The 18290-nt window shown below is 49.8% G+C and overlaps 1 protein-coding gene across 2 annotated transcripts in view; it reads left to right on the forward strand.

The window, feature by feature from the left end:
• Positions 1–1954: 1954 nt before the first annotated feature.
• The window catches only part of MPV17L2 (MPV17 mitochondrial inner membrane protein like 2), a 32982-nt gene continuing 16646 nt past the window's right edge, over positions 1955–18290 (forward strand). The window contains exons 1-2 of one of the 2 annotated variants that reach the window (XM_040326917.1): positions 1955–2145; positions 13017–13247. In XM_040326917.1, coding sequence (XP_040182851.1) covers positions 13061–13247 — 187 coding nt within the window. In that variant the 5' untranslated portion in view covers positions 1955–2145; positions 13017–13060. The remainder of the gene's footprint in view (positions 2146–13016; positions 13248–18290) is intronic. The other variant, XM_040326921.1, reaches the window with a different exon arrangement.

Below are 18290 nucleotides of genomic sequence, written 5' to 3' on the forward strand. Positions count from 1 at the left end.
TGTATACAGGAAAAATGGGTTGTAATGTTAAAGGGGGGCAGTGTGTGCCAGAAGGGAGTGTAGGGCTAAAGGGACACTAAAGGTTCCCTTCTTTTATTTTTTTTATAACAAACATGTTATACTTGCCTCCGCTGTGCAGCTTGTTTTGCACAGAGCGGCCCCGATCCTGGTCTTCTGGGGTCCCTCTGCGGCTGTCTTGGCTCCTCCCTGCAAGAACTATCCACCTTCATGGGAGCTCTCTCCCATGGGGGTTAGTTGTTGCGGGTGCGCTCCCTTGATACAGCGTGTGGCCATAGCCACGGACTGTATCACTCGGCCCCGTCCCTGGGAGCCAATGGCTGCGCTGCTATCAATCAACCAATTAATGAGCCGAGAAGCCAGCGCGTTCACGGCACCGGAATTTCGAGGGGTCAGGTAAGTAAAAGGGGGCTCGGGGGGGCCTCTAATCCTCGGATGTTTTTTCACCTTAATGCATAGAATGCATTAAGGTGAAAAAAACATAAACCTTTACAACCCCTTTAAAGGGGGGCAGTGTATACAGGAAGAGGGTGTAGGGTTAAAGGGGGCAGTGTATAAAGGCAGGGGGTGTAGGGTTAAAGGGGGCAGTGTATACAGGAAGGGGTTGTAGGGTTAAAGGGGGCAGTGTATAAAGGAGGGGGTGTAGGGTTAAAGGGGGTTAGTGTATACAGGAAGGGGGTGTAGGGTTAAAGGGGGGCAGTGTATAAAGGAAGGGGGTGTAGGGTTAAAGAGGGCAGTGTATACAGGAAGGGGGTGTAGGGTTAAAGGGGGCAATGTATACAGGAAGGGGGTGTAGGGTTAAAGGGGGGCAGTGTATACAGGAAGGGGGTGTAGGGTTAAAGGGGGGCAGTGTATACAGGAAGGGGGTAGGGTTAAAGGGGGCAGTGTATATAGGAAGGGGGTAGGGTTAAAGGGGGGCAGTATATACAGGAAGGGGGTAGGGTTAAAGGGGGCAGTGTATATAGGAAGGGGGTAGGGTTAAAGGGGGGCAGTGTATATAGGAAGGGGGTAGGGTTAAAGGGGGGCAGTATATACAGGAAGGGGGTAGGGTTAAAGGGGGCAGTGTATATAGGAAGGGGGTAGGGTTAAATGGGGGCAGTATATACAGGAAGGGGGTAGGGTTAAAGGGGGCAGTGTATATAGGAAGGGGGTAGGGTTAAATGGGGGCAGTATATACAGGAAGGGGTAGGGTTAAAGGGGGCAGTGTTTATAGGAAGGGGGTAGGGTTAAAGGGGGGCAGTATATAAAGGAAGGGGGTAGGGTTAAAGGGGGCAGTGTATATGGGAAGGGGGTGTAGGGTTAAAGGGGGCAGTGTATACAGGAAGGGGGTGTAGGGTTAAAGGGGGCAGTGTATACAGGAAGGGGGTAGGGTTAAAGGGGGCAGTGTATATAGGAAGGGGGTAGGGTTAAATGGGGGCAGTATATACAGGAAGGGGGTAGGGTTAAAGGGGGCAGTGTATATAGGAAGGGGGTAGGGTTAAAGGGGGGCAGTATATACAGGAAGGGGGTAGGGTTAAAGGGGGGCAGTGTATACAGGAAGAGGGTAGGGTTAAAGGGGGTCAGTGTGTGCAGGAATGGGGGGTGAAGGATTAAAGGGGGGCAGTGTGTGCAGGAATGGGGGGTGAAGGATTAAAGGGGGCAGTTTATACAGGAAGGGTTGGGGGCGTTATGTGCAGTCAATGTGTACAGTTTTTTGGGGGGTTGCAAGTAGCTGGTCTTGCCTAGGGCACAAAATAGTCAAGCACCTGTCCTGACAGGGCACAGGGGAGGTTAATGGAACGAAAAGCTGTTATGGTGTGGGGGGGGGGGGGGGGGGTTAATGGAATGACCGTCTAGAAGAGGTTGACAGAACGAGGCGGCGCTACACTGTAATCAGGGTGGCATGTATGAAGACGAAGGTAGCGATGTGAGCGTGCGCAGAAGAGGTGCGCATGCTCAGTGAAGACAGAAGGTGGCACGAGCGTACTCGCCCCTAGCGGATACCAGGAAGAGGATCACCCACGTGACTGTATGTGTCCCTGACACACCGGGGAGCAATGCTGTGTAGTGCAATGTCTCTATGGCGGAAGGTACTCGTGTGCTGGTCATGTGACCCGTAGACACTCAGCCTTAGTCCACTGACAGAGGGTAAGTTGGTGCTCCTTGGTGAGGGCGTTCTGTATTGTGTATTTCTACATTGATTGACGTTTTACCATTGTCAGTGTATGAGATTTTCAGCTGATTTATTGGTGATGAAACTGGTAGGCAATCTTTGTATACTGGGGATGTGTTGGATGGTAAAGAGGAATTGAGCTTTATTATTCCTATATAATCTGCACTCTGATGTCTTCTATCCCAAGGTCAGATCAAAGGAAAGAACTTTTACCAATCCAAATGATTGCATTGAGTTAACCTCACCATACGTTACAATCTTATGGTGACCATACTATTATCTAGTTGATCTCTTGTGATAGGAATAATCAATCTAAAGCTGAAATTAGGGTTTCACCCATACTGGTTTTATTTTATTTATTTTTATCGACAAGTACCGATACTTTTGATCAAGTACTCACCAATACCGATACCTTGCGGTGCGATTTGTGTCATTACAAAATGAATGGGTGCAAATCACACTGCAAAGAATCGCATGCGTTTGAACAGGAATGCGTGTGATTACTGTCCGTGTTGCATATGCTTCCACCCACCGCTTGTGGGTAAACCCAGTATAGAAAGGGAAGTGCCATCTTGTGGGCAGTTTAAAAATGATATACTCACATTAAAGGGTTACTAAAGCTTTTTTTTTTTACTTCTTACCCCCAAACATATACTTACAAAAAAAATGCATTGATAGCAGCGCAGCCATTGACTCCCGCTGCTGTCAAATCCAATGACGTGGGGGGGCAGGGCCAAGTATTGCACTCAGCGTCTCTGGACACCGAATGAATGACTCAGGAGCGCGCCCGCAGAGTAACCCCCTTTTGAGAGTGCTTCTCCTAGGGGGCTATCTAATGCAGGTAAATATGACATGTTTGTTATTTTTTTAATTCAATCTTATTTTATTCAGAAGAAAGAGAGACAGGAAGACAGATAACATCTCAATCAGTGTAAACAGTATCAATGACTACATCAACAGTAAGCATCAAGTTTGACATAACAAGAGCATGTCTAGGTTACATGGAAAACAGGAATGAGAGCATGTGTGTGTGAACCACCATCGGGCCGATCAGCTATGTAATCCTCAGATATATAGAGTAAACAGTAATTGTAACAATTAACCGCATATTAGTGAGGGGTCCAGTGTTGCACCGCACGCGGCACATCAGGAGGGATCTTACATGGATCTGCAAGTAGAGTAGGACCTATGGGGTCACAGAACGAATTAATAACAATATGTGGGTCGAGGCCAGGATACGTTAGCTCTATGCATTCCTAAGGCAGTATGTAGAGAGCAAGTTAAGGAGAAGAGGAAGCAGGGAAGACAAGGGGGGGGTAGAGAGATAGGGAACAAGAAGCAAGGGACAAGAGTCACTCCATCATGGCGCCTGGGTCACATCATCCACGCCACGCTCGGCCCAAGAGATAAACTCAGAGGAGTATCGGAACATGGACCATGAAGTCCAGATGAGAGAAAACTGCTCGCTTTTACCACCCTCCTCCGCCAACAGACGCTCCAGGTCCCTAATGCGGTCCACTTCAACAGCCCAATCCCCTAGGGAAGGCGTGATTGTCGATCTCCAATGACGGGGGATCACCACTCTGGCCGCCGCCAGAAAGTGTCGTAGTACATCATTTTTGATGGATTTGAACGTGCCAGGAAGTATAGATAAGAGAGCCATCTCAGGGGAAGGGTGAATAGAGGTCGCCATCAGTTTGCAGTATAGTTTGAAAATCCGCTGCCAGAATCCCTGTACAGGAGGGCATTCCCACCAAATGTGGAGCATGGTTCCTTGGGATTTAAGACACCGCCAGCAGACCTCCGGCACTGTCGGATTGAAATGATGGATAGTCGTTGGGCATCTATACCATCTCGTTAATAACTTGAACCCCTTCTCTTGGGTCTTAGTGGCCAAGGATAATTTGTGTGTCAGGACAAAACACTTCTTCCAGTCAATAGGGGAAATAGAGTGGCGTAGGTCCGTCTCCCAGGCCACCGTAAACGGCGGGGGGCCAGGGGAGAAGAGACTGAGCAACAGGGTGTAGAGCTGAGATACCACATGTGTCGGAGGATCCGCCTGCAGAAGCAGCGCCTCAAACTCTGTCGGTTCAGCAAGAATGTCCGGAATGGATGTGAAGGTTCGAATGTAAGAGGTAATCTGTTGTCTCTGAAGCCACCGCATGGGGTGTCTAGAGGTCGAATCGGTCGGGGTATCGGTCCTCAGGGTGGGGTCCGCACGTATGACCTGGGCAAGCCTCCCATGGTCCTCCTTTCGCCATGGACCAAATCTTGTTACGGACATGGCCGGCGGAAAGGCCGGGGTCCCGAAGAAGGGAGTCATAGGCCCCACGTGGTTCGACAGGCCCCTTCTAGATCGCAGGCGATCCCAGATCTGGATCGTTTGACGAGTAAGGTCGCCGAAAGGGCCCGAACCCCCCCGAACCGTGGGTGAGGTCCAAGGGAGAGCGGAAAGTTCAACAGGGTTTATATGGCCCTCCAACTGAACCCAGAGCTTGGTTGAAGAGTGATGGAACCAGTCCAGTATGCGAGTGAGCACCGCAGCCTTATGGTACAAGGAGGCGTCTGGGGCTCCAGCTCCCCCCCTAACCTTTGGAAGAGATAATGTTTCATATCGTATTCTGGGACGGGCAGCATTCCAAATGAATTTGGAGAACATCCGGCGTAGCTTCTTGAAGTACGAGTTAGGTATATGAATGGGAATGGTTTGGAACAAATAAAGAAACCTAGGGAGAACATCCATCTTCAGGGCGTTCACTCTACCTAGCCATGAGAGCCGTTTGGCCGCATAAGTGATTAAGTCTGCTTGGGTTCTGAGAAGCAGGGGGGTAAAGTTCAGAGAGAATAGTTGGGTTGGATCCGCCGGAATTTGAATTCCTAGGTACCTAATGGAGGTGGAACCAGTTTTGAAGGAAAAGGTAGACGATAGTCTCCGTAGGTCTGACTTGGACAAAGATATGTTAAGGATTTCCGATTTAGTGTAGTTTACCTTAAAATTGCTAACTGCTCCAAATTTGTGGAACTCCTGTAGCACTGAGGGCAAGGATGTATGTGGGTGTGTCACGAACAAGAGCAGGTCATCCGCGAAGAGGGCGAGTTTAGTATGGGTGGGCCCGATCGTGATGCCCTGGACCGAGGGATTGTTACGTAGAGCAATGGCTAAATGTTCCATGGTAAGAACATATAGGAGGGGGGACAGTGGGCATCCCTGTCGAGTCCCATTAGATATCGAGAAGGACGGAGATAGCGAGCCATTCAACCTAACCCTAGCAGATGGGGAAGAGTAAAGGGACATTATCCTCGCCATCATATTAGGACCCAAGCCTATTTGTTGTAGGGAAAGTCGGAGGAACTGCCAGTCTACTCGGTCGAATGCCTTTTCAGCATCGACCGTTAAGAGGCATAATGGGACATCATGAGACCGGGCATAATCCGTTAAGAGAAGGGTTTTCAGGGTATTGTCCCTAGCTTCACGGCCACTCACAAAGCCAACCTGGTCTAGGTGTATTAACCCTGGCAACAGTGGCTGTAACCTATTTGCCAGTATTTTAGCAAAGACTTTCAGATCAACACCAATCAAGGAAATCGGCCTGTAATTGGCGCATAGTGTAGGGTCTTTGCCCGGCTTTGGAATGAGGGAGATGTGGGCCTCAAGTGTCTGTGGAGGAAACCCTGAGCCCCCTGCCAGCGAGTTGAAGACCTTAGTAAGAAAGGGCGTGAGGAGGGCAGAGAATAATTTATAGAACTTGGGAGTGAAGCCATCTGGGCCCGGGCTCTTTCCGCCCGGCGTACCTGCTATAGCTCTGGCGACTTCATCCTCCGTGACCGGGGTTTCCAGATCAGCGATGGTGTCAGCATTCAAAGTTGGAAGAGCTGTGTCCGAGATGTATGACAGTTGATCAGTCTCCCCAGTACAAGGGGAATCTGTCGGCCGGGTCGCAGGAATATTATACAGGGATTGATAAAAGTCCCTGAATTCCTCAGCCATCTTAGTTGGTGTGGAGATCAACTCTCCCCTCGCCCCCCGAATGTGGGGCACGAAGGCGGAAGACCCCTTTGGATGTAGGGAGCGAGCCAGCGAGCGGCCGCACTTATCCTGGAACTTGTATTGATGGAAGGCAAGCTTATCCGCATACGTGCGCGCGGAGGTCTCATATAGTTCTCTGAGTTGTGATCGCGCCCTAGACACTTCCGATAGTGTTGACGCCGTCGGGGATCGTTTGTGATCAATTTCTAGGTCTCTAAGTGTTCGGACTGCCACCTCTATGGCGGCCGAGCGTTCCTTCTTCAGACGCGCACCCATTTGGATAAAGGTTCCGCGTAGTACGGCCTTTAGTGCCTCCCATTGAAAGGGCGCAGCAGTCGTATCCGAGGCGTGATCAGCAAGGAAGTTAGATATCGTATCAGAGACCCTCTGCACACACTCCGGAGTCGTAAGTAACGAATCATTCAAGCGCCACGTCCACTCCCTAACCGGAGTGGAGGGCATCGAGAACGTCATGTGGATAGGAGAGTGGTCAGACCAGACCATCGGGTCTATATTGCATTCAGGAGACCAATCCAGACAGCTGTGGTCACTCATCAGATAGTCTATGCGACTGTAAGTGTGATGTACATGAGAGAAGTGGGTATAATCACGGGATGTGGGGTGTAGCACCCTCCAAACGTCGACAAGATGCATATCAAAGAGTGCCCGCTTCAGTGCCCTCAGTTTCGGGTAGGAGACACCCGACCGTGAGGTGGAGGAATCTAATAGTGGCTCCAAAGGGGTGTTAAAATCACCTCCCAATACGAGCTTACCCTCCATGAATCCCGACAGAATCCTCAAGTATTTCAGCGCGGACGACACTTGATTGACATTAGGAAGATAGATGTTAGCTACCGTAAATTTAGTACCCCACAGCAGGAATTTCACGAAAACATACCTTCCATCAGGGTCAGAGAGCTGGTCAAGCACCTCTATGGGGAGCGTCTTATGAAAGGCAACGGACACTCCTTTAGCCTTCTGGGTTGGGTTAGTGCTATGGAACCACCTATTGAAGTATCTGTTGGAACAGGAAGGGGCGGAAGCGGAGTGAAAATGTGTCTCTTGGAGCAGAAGCACATTGACTTGGCGTTTGTGCATTTGGTAAAGGATTTGACCTCTTTTGGAGGCAACATTGAGGCCGTTAACGTTGTAGGAACAGAATTGCAGTTTGGGGTGAGAAACCATTGTGTGGGCCATGATGGAGTGACAAAAAGGAATAGGGGGGGGGGAGAGAAAGGAGGCTGGAGCGGAGGAGTAGGGAGCGTGAGAAAGAAAAGGAGAGGGAGACAGTAGGGAGGGAATAGGCGAGGAGAAGAAAGGTGAGGAAGAGATTGATAAAAGAGAGCACCTTGGAACAGTGGCTCGAGAAAAAAAAAAAACTACTAGTGTCCGAGAGAACGGGACACTTCGTGAAAAATCACGCGTTAGGCACGGACTGTGCCAATCCTATTTAGGGAGAGAGAACAGGGTTAGAACAGCCGAGTTGTGATCCCGGCAACTTAGCAGGCATACAAAACATAATTGTAACACACCCGATAACCATGACATTTAGTGCATAGCTTCCAAGTTACTAAAGAATATAGTGTATAGCAAATATCATTGGTATATTCGGGCATCCTAAACAATAGAAAGGTATAGGTAAAATAACAACAGGGTAGAAACTAGCTGAGGACTATATAGAGGCACAAAGTAGAGGCACAAGTAGTCCTATGTGGTCCCTGGACTACCCGGCAGACCACCGCAACCTCCATGGCAGTGTCGTCCCCGATCGTCGCCTCGACGTGGTCCAGGCAACGATGCGAACACACTCCAGCTGCCCCCGACATGGCCCATGAGCCCCAGGTCACCGGGGCACACGAGACCGGTATCAAGGGGACCCCGGGGGGCACCAGGACAGGCCAAAGGACCGCGCCCAGGAACCCCCAAGCCAACCCGCAGGCCCACGGCCCCGAAAGGGCACAACGACATCAGGAGAGCGGCCCCATCCTAGACTAACAGGCAACATTATTATTATTAACTGTCCCACCAGAGCCCCGGCAAGCACAACTGCACCAGTCCGGGGCCGTGGGGGGATCTTCAAGTCAAGCGATACATTCCAACCAATAACAGTATTCAAGGGGGGCAATGATCGGTAGTTCATGGGAAGGGACCACTGGTAGAAAGAGCAAACAAGAAAAAATAGAATAAAAATAGAGCACCGAGCAATGGAAAAATATTTAGGGCAAACCTGATCGATGTCCTGGGTGGGAGCTGTACCCTCCTGACGGGTGAAAAGTCACAGAGAAAAATAAAAATAAAAAAAATAAATGAAAAATTAAGGAGGAAAGATTAGTGCAGGTCTCAACTGAGAGAGCTCGGATCAGTCTTCAGGTGACGTGGCTCGCCTCTCTCTGGTGACGGGGGGCGCCGATCTAGATTGTGGGTACCTTCGACGTTGAAGAGGAGGGCCCGGGAGCCGCTGACGGTCATCTGGAGGGTCCAACCAGTTCGGGATGGTGACAGGGTCCTCGTCTAGGAAGAGAAAGAGGGCGGGGAGTTGGTCCGGATCCGACAGGACAAACTTGTGGTTATCATCCCGGGTCACTTTGATGCTGAAGGGGTGGCCCCAGGTGTATGAAGCACCAGCTCGGCGAATCACATCCAGTAGTGGGCGGACCACCCGTCGCATGTACAGCGTGTTGCGGGAGAGATCCGGGTATAGGTGAATGGAGGATCCGTGGAAGTCCAGTGTGCCTAGGCGCCAGGCCTTGCGTAGAATCTCTTCTTTCAGGGTATAGTAGTGTACCCGGCAGAGGACGTCCCGAGGGCGGTCCCCGCGATCGCCCCCCACCCTATGCACCCTGTCCAATTCGATAGGGGATGTAACCTCCCTGCCCAGGACCTGGTTGAGGATAGCGGTGACAGTGGGCTTGAGATCAGTGCCCGAGGTCGCCTCCGGGACACCCTGCAGCCGGATGTTGTTCCTGCGGCTCCGGTTTTCCCCATCCTCAATTCGGAGCTGGTGTTGTCGTATACGGGAGAGGTGGACTGTAGATGCATTTTCAAGCGCCGCAATACGGGCTGAATGGTCATCCTGGGTGGCAGCCATTGTAGAAACTGCGACCTCCGATGCCGAGACCCGTTGTTTAAGGGCGGTCAGTTCAACATGGAGAGAAGCCTCCAATTTAGAGGCCCAGGAGTCAAAATCATTCCGAAAGGCAGAGAGCAGGGCAGTGGTTGTGGAGCCCGGAGCGCCCCCCGAGGTCGGGAGAGGCATTCTCTCCGGGGCAGTGCTTACACCAGCGGGAGGGGGCAATGCAGGACCGGATAGTGGATCTGGAAGGTCCATCAGAGGAGACGGGTGTGGGCCCGAGCCGTCCCCGCCGGCTGATGAATTCGCTGCAGGCGGGGGAGAAGGTTTAGTTTTACCCGGAGTACGGCTTGCTGAAAGTTTGTCTTTCCCTGTTCGAGGATCCTGTGTTGTTGTGCGTAGCATGTACCGTTGGATAGTGCCTTGTTGCAATTCAGTATGGTCGCTAGATGCAGAGCTGGAAGCCGCCATCAGAAGATCGGGTGCAAGTTAGTATGAACACAGCCTGCGGTTGTCGGGAGAGCACAGAGCTCAGCAGTGCATGTCGTCAGCCGACCATCCTCAGCCACACGCCCCCATAGGTGAAATGGTGACGCAGCTGCACTGTCTATGGGTCAAGGACTGCCCGTGTACGGTCTAGGCAATGGCGTGGGGCGCGCCGAGGACAGGGGCGAGTGTCAGCCAAGTTCGGGAGTAGCAAAATGGGCGCCGTACCTCGCGGCGGAGCCGCGGCCTGTCCGTCAGGCGGTCCAGGGGGCAGAGGACGTCACGATGCTGCGGTCGGGCCGAGTATCCAGGAGGGCCCCAAAGCGTGTGAGGCACAAGGAAGGGAGATGGACGCCCCCCCCCCCCCAGCACGGGAGTAGCAAGATGGCCGCTGACGCTGCTTTGGACAGGGGAACCCCTGGGGTGGTCCCCAGGTCCCCTCACTGGCGGGCGAGAGCTGCCCTCAAGTTGTGGCGCCTGAGTCTGGGAAAAGGGGGGGGGAGGAGGGCCGCCGGAGGGGCGATGGGTGCTTAAAGATGGCTGTCGCTCACCTCCAACAGTGAAGCCCTGTGCAGGGTGTCCTGGCTGTGGGATCCTGGTCCGGGGAGGCAGCGGTGCACTAGTCCGGAGCAGGGCGTCGTTCCTCCCGCGATCACGTCACTTCAGCGCGCCGATTCCGGAGGCCTCACAGGCCTCAATGTGGCGGCGGATCCTCCGGGAGGGGAGCCGGTTCCGGCCCGGACTATTGGGTGGCTGGCTGATCCGGGGCTCCGATTCCCGGTCGGTAGTGGAGAGTGGGTCGGGGAACGAAAGATGATCGCCCCGCGGCCGCCGCACACGAGCCCGGTGCGTTCTGAGGCCTTGCAGGCCGCAAGATGGCGGCGGACCCCCGTGCGTGGAGCTTGTCTCGATCCGTATTGCGAGGTGGGCGGCTCGTCCGAAGGCACAATAAGGTATGCGGATCGTGCAGGGCAAGTCCAGGAGTCAGGATAGTTTGTATTTGGGGCCAAATGTGGAGTATTAACCCGGGATGGCAGCAGGTTGTATTCAGGCCTAGCGGAGCTCCACTGAGGCACGTCTATCCCCGCTCACGTCCGGACACGCCCCCCATGTTTGTTATTTTTTTTATTTTTTTTTTTTTTAAAGCGGGAGTTCAACCAATTCCTTTTTTCCCCCCCCCCTTAGCTTCCTGCTCGTTCGGTCTAGGGGAATCGGCTATTTGTATTAAAATATGATCCGTACTTACCCGTTTTCGAGATGCATCTTCTTCCGTCGCTTCCGGGTATGGGTCTTCGGGAGCGGGCGTTCCTTCTTGATTGACAGTCTTCCGAGAGGCTTCCGACGGTCACATCCATCGCGTCACTCGTAGCCGAAAGAAGCCGAACGTCGGTGCGGCTCTATACTGCGCCTGCGCACCGACGTTCGGCTTCTTTCGGAAAATCGTGACGCGATGGATGCGACCGTCGGAAGCCTCTCGGAAGACTGTCAATCAAGAAGGAACGCCCATTCCTGCAGCCCATACCCGGAAGCGACGGAGAAGATGCATCTCGTAAATGGGTAAGTACGGATCATATTTTAAAACAAATAGCCGATTCCCCTAGACAAAACGAGCCTAAAGCGAAGGGGAAAATGTGTAAGGTATGGGTGAACCTCCGCTTAAAACAAAGCTTTAGTATAACTTTAAAGCGGGAGTTCACTCGAAAAACTATTTTTAACATTAGATTGATGCTCATTTTGTGAAGGGGAATCTGGTGTTTTTTTTTTTTTTTTTAATCGAAGCAGTACTTACCGTTTTAGAGAGAGATCTTCTCCGCCACTTCCGGGTATGGTCTGCGGGACTGGGCGTTCCTATTTGATTGACAGCCTTCCGACAGGCTTCTGACGGTCGCATACATCGCGTCACGAGTAGCTGAAAGAAGCCGAACGTCGGTGCGGCTCTATACGGCGCCTGCGCACCAACGTTCGGCTACTTTCGGAAAATCGTGACGCGATGTATGCGACCGTCGGAAGCCTGTCAATCAAATAGGAACGCCCAGTCCCGCAGCCCATACCCGGAAGCGGCGGAGAAGATCTCTCTCTAAAACGGTAAGTAGAGCCAAAGAGGGACTTGGGAAGAGGAGGATCTGGGCATACGGGACTTTACAGTCACTTTAAAGCAGACTTTCACTCCCATTTGATACTTTAACCACTTGCCGACCGCCTTCCGCAGATATACTGTGGCAAGGCGGCTTGGCTGCGCAAACCAATGTACTTGTACGCTGGCCAATCGTGATCATGGTATAGGGAGGCAGAACGGGAGTCTGCCTATGTAAACAAGCGGATCCCCATTCTGACAGGGGACAACATGGTGATCTACTTTTTTTTTTTAAACTAATCCCTGTATTGGTGTCACTGGTCCCCAAAAAGTGTCACTTGAGGTCACATTTGTCTGCCGCAATGCAGCAGTCCTGCTAAAAATCACAGATCGCTGCTATTATCAGTAAAAACAATACAATACAAAACAATTATAAGTCCATAAATCCATACCCTATTTTGTAGGCACAATAATTTTTGCGCAAACCAATCAATATATGCTTATTGTGATTTTTTTTTTTTTTACCCAAAAATTTGAACAAGAATACATATTGGCCCAAATTGATGAAGAAATTAGATGTTTTTTTTTTACATTTTCTTTTGGATGTGTTTTTAAAGCAGAACATAAAAAATTATATATATATAATTTCAAAATTGTCAGTCTTTTTTGTTTATAGTGCAAAAAATAAAAACCGCAGAGGTGATCAAATACCACCAAAAGAAAGCTCTATTTGTGTGTGTGGGGGGGGGGGGGGGGAGGACATCAATTTTGTTTGGGTACAGTGTCGCACGACCAAGGAATTGTCAGTTAAAATTATGCAGTGCCGTATCGCAAAAAATGGCCTGGTCATTAAGGGGGTAAAAGCTTCCAGGGGCTGAAGTGGTTAAAGCAGTATTGAATTAAAAAACAAACATGAATCTTTTTGCAGCTTGCCAATGCTTACATGTAGTGGCTACATCAGTTTTTCTTTTTTCAGGCTTTTTGTTTTCACCCCTTTTTATTTTGGCCTGGTAATCTGACCAGCCATCACATCTAAGAATTGTTTAGCTGCTATAAATTAAGTTTTTTTGTTTTAACAACACTTTAATAAATATTCTTTTAACCTTGGAGCATGAATGAAGGTTTCCTTTAAAATGGAAACATCAGTTTTATGTTTGCTTTGTTTTCAACATCCGATTTTATGTTGCAGGTCGATGCTGCAGTGTTTGTTGTGGTTTGTGACATTTGGGCAGGATGCTTCCCCAGGGTAGATTATTGCTGGCTCGAATGTCTGGCTATTGGAAGCCCCTCTTTACGGGACGTTTTTTGTTGGTCACCAACACGGTTAGCTGTGGAGTCCTGCTGGGTATCGGTGATACGATCCAACAGACAAGAGAACGGCGAAAGAACCCAGAAAAAACCCGAGACTGGCTACGAACAGGTAAATGTGTCATTGCTACAGCTTGTAATAGCAAATCAGGAATTTCCTTTCCTTTTCCCTTTCCTTTCCTTTCCTTTCCTTTCCTTTCCTTTCCTTTCCTTTCCTTTCCTCCCTCCCTGATGGTGGTTTGTATTGGATTTCACATTCTCTCCCCTTTTCCAAGCAGTCTACATTTGTATGGGCGTTGCTTGTGTTTTGTAAGGGCTCTTTCACACGTCCGTTCCGTTCGTCCGTTTTTTGGACGTCCGTTAACGGACCGCAATGCTTCCCTATGGGCTAGCGTCCGTTAGCGGATGAGCATCCGCTAACATCCGTTAGCATCCGTCTGCGTTCAGTTCCATTTTTTTGGACGGAAGAAAACCCTATTTTTCTTCCGTCTAAAAAACGGAACGGACGTTAACGGATGATCCGTTCCGCTAACATCCGTTTTTCTATGTAAAAAGCCCCAAAAAAAACGGATGAAAAAACGGATGGAAAAACTGATGCAAAAACTGATGCAAAAGCTGATGAAAAACTGATGAAAAACTGACGAAAAACTGATGGAAAAACGGATCTGAAAAACTGAACGGACGTGTGAAAGAGCCCTTAGTGCAGAGTCTTGGGCTACCAAGGCTTCACTTCCTGATTCCCTTACCGAGGATTGCGGCGGAAGCATCCGAGGACCGAGCGATTGCTCCGCCTCGTCTCCTGACATCGCGGGCGCGCTGGACAGGTACGTGTCCATTTTTTTAAAGTCAGCAGCTGCAGTATTTGTAGCTGCTGGCTTTAAAAAAATAAAATAACATAGATCCCAGAGATGTGGCGGCCTCGGCCTCCCAGACATCTGGCTATATTATCTTTCAGCAAGATGGACCCAAATTGCACAATGGCATATCCCGCAGTCCAAGATTCCCTGGATAGTTTTTGAGAAAGCCTCAATAGATCCATTCACCATCTCAGGTATTCTCTGGGGGAATAAAATCCCAATTCCAACCCTAAACTCCCGAAATCAAATAGTCGCACACTCTTATCACCTATGGAAACTTCACAATGACAAATATAATCTCACCTCTAAATCCCCCCCATTTGCTACATTTTTAGGTGACCCAAAATTCAAGCCAAATACCCCAGTAAACTTTACTTGGTGGAAGGCCAATAACCTCACCTCACTTAAATTTTTTTTAGAAGGTACGAACTTCATCCCCTTCTCCTCACTGAAAACAAAATACCAGATTCCAGACTCAGAATATGATAATTTCCTTCTCATAAAACAATTTTTTAACACTCATTTTAAGACCACGAACACCCAATCCCCCTCTCATTTTGAAAAACTCTGTCTTCAGTCTCCCAGGAAAAAAGGATTAATTTCAGAGCTATACACCACCTTAACCAACAATACTGACTCTAATAAACTAACATATATGACGAAATGGGAACATGACCTAAACATCACCTACTCCTCAGTAAACTGGGATAACTGTATAAACAATTTACATAAATGCACCAAATCTATCGCAATCAAGGAAACCGCACTAAAACGGAAAATTGTATCATACTTACCAGTAATTTTCCTTTCCTGGTGCCTATCCATGGCAGCATACTTGTGATAGAGCTCCGCTAGAATAAATTAAAGGCATAGCCCCTCCCCCAACATTCTCCGTAATATAGAATACCGAGGGTGGGAGCGTATGCTGCCATGGATAGGCACCAGGAAAGGAAAATTACTGGTAAGTATGATACAATTTTCCGTTTTCCTGGTGCCTCCATGGCAGCATACTTGTGATAAATAACTAGCTGATATGGGTGGGATAATGCTTAACAATAAACGTTTAATTAGAAGAAGACATAGCAGCCTGAACTGCCCTTCTTCCAAACTCAACAGTCGTGAGAGCTCCTAGACCAATATGGTAGTGTCTGAGGAACGTATGGTGAGAAGACCAGGTGGCGGCCCTGCACACCGTCTTCAACAAAACATTAGCCCTTGCTGCCCAGGAAGCCGAGACTGCCCTTGTAGAATGAGCATTTACTCAGGATGAAGAATATTCTTTACCCTGTAAGCCTTCTGGATTAACTTTACAACCCAAGATGCCAGAGTTCTGATGGAAGCTTCTTTGCCCCTGTATTTACTGAACAGTACAATGAAAAGTCTCTCAGAGTTTTTGAAGGGGTCGTGGCTGCTAGGTAGGCCCTGAGCACTCTGGATACATCCAGCTCACGACAAGACTCTGAGCCTGTGTCTGTAAACACTGGTAGTGCCCAGGTTCCAACAGGTGGCTTGGAGTAGCGACCTTAGGTGTGAACCCTCGAAGGGGCGAAGTTCCACCCTGTTCGGGAAGAAGGAGATGTGGCCGTCACCCATCCCTAAGGTGTGAAGTTCCGAGATCCTTCTGCCAGATGTAATGGCTAGCAGGAAAGCCGTCTTTAGTGTCAGGTTCCATCTTGCTACTTGTTCCACTGGAGCAAAGGGATGGTCAGAAAGAATTTCAAGGACCAGGGACAATCCCACTTAGGAAATGATCGTCTGACAGGTGTCGCCGAATCTTCAATACTCCTCTGAGGAAAGTGACTACCAAGAGATCCTCCACCCATCTCTTACTTGTTGCGGCAGAGACTGCTTCTACCTGCACTTTGAGGGAGCTCAGACCAAGCCCCAGATCAAGTCCTGTCTGAATGAAACCTAAAATATTGGACGTAGAGGGAAGGATTGGATCAAATCCATTTCCGGTAGCAGATGACAAGAACTTGTCCCAGATTTTTGATTATATGGCATTAGTTGCCGGTTTTTCTGGCTTTTAGAAGGGTTGTTATGACTCCTGGGGAACACCCTAGGGACTCGAACCCTCGCCTCTCAATCTCCAGATTCGAAGATTCAACTTCTGGAGGGTTTGGATGAACTAGACTGCCCTGCGACAGAAGTTGAGGTACAGGAGGGATCCTGATTGGAGAGCTCACACTGAGGCGCATGGCTAGAGGGAACCAGGGTCTCTTCAGCCAATACGGAAGTACTGCCACCACCTGGACTGACTCCCTGAGGAGCCTCAGGAGGAATTTGAATATTAATGGCCTGGGAGGAAAGGCATATGCTGTGGTGAACCTTCAGGGGCATGACAGGGCATCGTTTCTGGGCAACGTGTCTGCTTCCGTGTTCAACCTGCCCGGCAGATACATTGCTCTGGGGTCCAGGAGGTTCTTCTCTGCCCAGAGTGTGATCAGCATCACCACCTTGAGGAACGACCTGCTGCGAGTGCCTCCTTGCTTCTGCAGATAAGCGACAGCTGCCATGTTGTCTAGATGTAGAAGTATTCTCTGGCCTCTGATTTGGGACGCCAAAGTTAGTGCTAAGAAGGCTGTCCTCATCTCCAAGATGTTGGATACCACTCCCTGGGTAGAACATGACCATCTACCCTGTATTCTGGTTTCCCCGGAATGGGCTCCCCAGCCCTGTCCGCTTGCATCGGACATAATTGTGATCCAAGGATGGGGGACCAGGTGACTAGGTTTGGAGAGGTTTTCTGGAACTGTCCACCAGTGAAGATTCCTGTGCATTACTCCCGTCAGCAGTATCGTCTGGGATAGTCGTCGTTTCTTCCACTGCGCCAAGACACCTGTCTGGAACTACCTTAAGTGCCAATGGGCCCAAGGAACCATGGGTATACAAGGAGACACTGTGCAAATGAGGCTCAGACATTGTGAAGCTGCCAGATACGGGCTCCGGATGACCTTGATCATTCTCTGGGTGACAATCCTTGCCTTTGGCGGTGGTAATGACACTGTCCCCTCCTGAGTGTTGAACATTGCACCCAGGTAGATTATCTGCTGTGTGGGTGCTAGTTGACTCCTTTCGGAATTTATTAGCCACCCTAGCTCTTTTAGGGACTGTAGAAGAAATTCCCGGTGACATACCAACTGATCCGGATTGCTTGCTAGGAGGAGGATGTCGTCCGAGTAGTGGAATATCCTCAAGCCCCTTTCCCGCAGGGGAACCAAAGCGGATATTAGTATCTTGGTGAACACCCTGGGAGAGGTGCACAGACCGAAAGGCAGGGCTTGAAACTGTAGGTGGGTCCATCCCACTGCAAATCTCAGACATTTTTGAAATGCAGATAGAATTAGAACGTGTAGGTACGCATCCTGCAGAAATCATCCAATCTTATGGCTGGACTGCCTGAATAATCCTCTGCAGGGACTCCATTTTGAAGCTTTTGGGGCAGATATACCGGCTGAGCCTCTGAAGGCCTGTCACAGGCCTCCACCCACCTGTCCTCTTTGGGACCAGAAATAGGGTGGAGTAGACGCCTGCGAAGCGCTCTGCCAAGGGAACCAGAACAGCCGCCCCCTGAGGCTGAAGTGACGTTAGGAAGTTTTACAGAGCTTGAGCCCTTGGCGGAGAGGATGGAATCTGTTCCTTTGAAAGAATCCCGAGGTGGGGGATGAGAGAAATTCCAAAGGTGCCCCCATTGAATTGTAGACAGAACCCAGGGGTCCTGACAGCATGTGGTCCAGACTGGGACAAAGAACTTTAGCCTGGCTCCCACCGGGAGTGCCTGGGCTACTCTGGCGTCAAAAAGACTGCTTCTGCTCCATCTTCCTGTTCAAAAAGAATGTCTGAGTACCTTTCCAAGGTCTTTTGTTGTCTCTGGGCTGTCTTGACTGCCTAAATCTATTGGATTTGTCTGGCGGAATCTAGAGGACCTGCCTCTGAATCTTCGCATCCTTCTGTCCTGGGGAAGCACACCGGACTTCCCTCCTGACAGCCTGGAGATAGCTTTAACCGTTTTGTCTCTGAATAGTGCTTTTCCACTGAATGGGATTTTGCACCAATTTTGTTTGGAGAATAAGTCAGCCAGCCAATCTTCCAGCCAGAAGACCCTCTTCACCATTACTGAATGCAACATGGATCTTGCAGAGCATCTGATCGTGTCAATGGCCGCCACCCTGACAAAGTCTGCTGACAATCTAAGTTCTTCCAAGGCTTTAATTATATCCTCCTTGGGGACATCCTGACGCAAAGCCGTCTCAATATTATATGTCCAAGATCTTATGGCATTTGATACCGATGTGAGG

Source organism: Rana temporaria, chromosome 1 (genome assembly GCF_905171775.1).
Source record: "Rana temporaria chromosome 1, aRanTem1.1, whole genome shotgun sequence".
Taxonomy (NCBI): domain Eukaryota; kingdom Metazoa; phylum Chordata; class Amphibia; order Anura; family Ranidae; genus Rana; species Rana temporaria.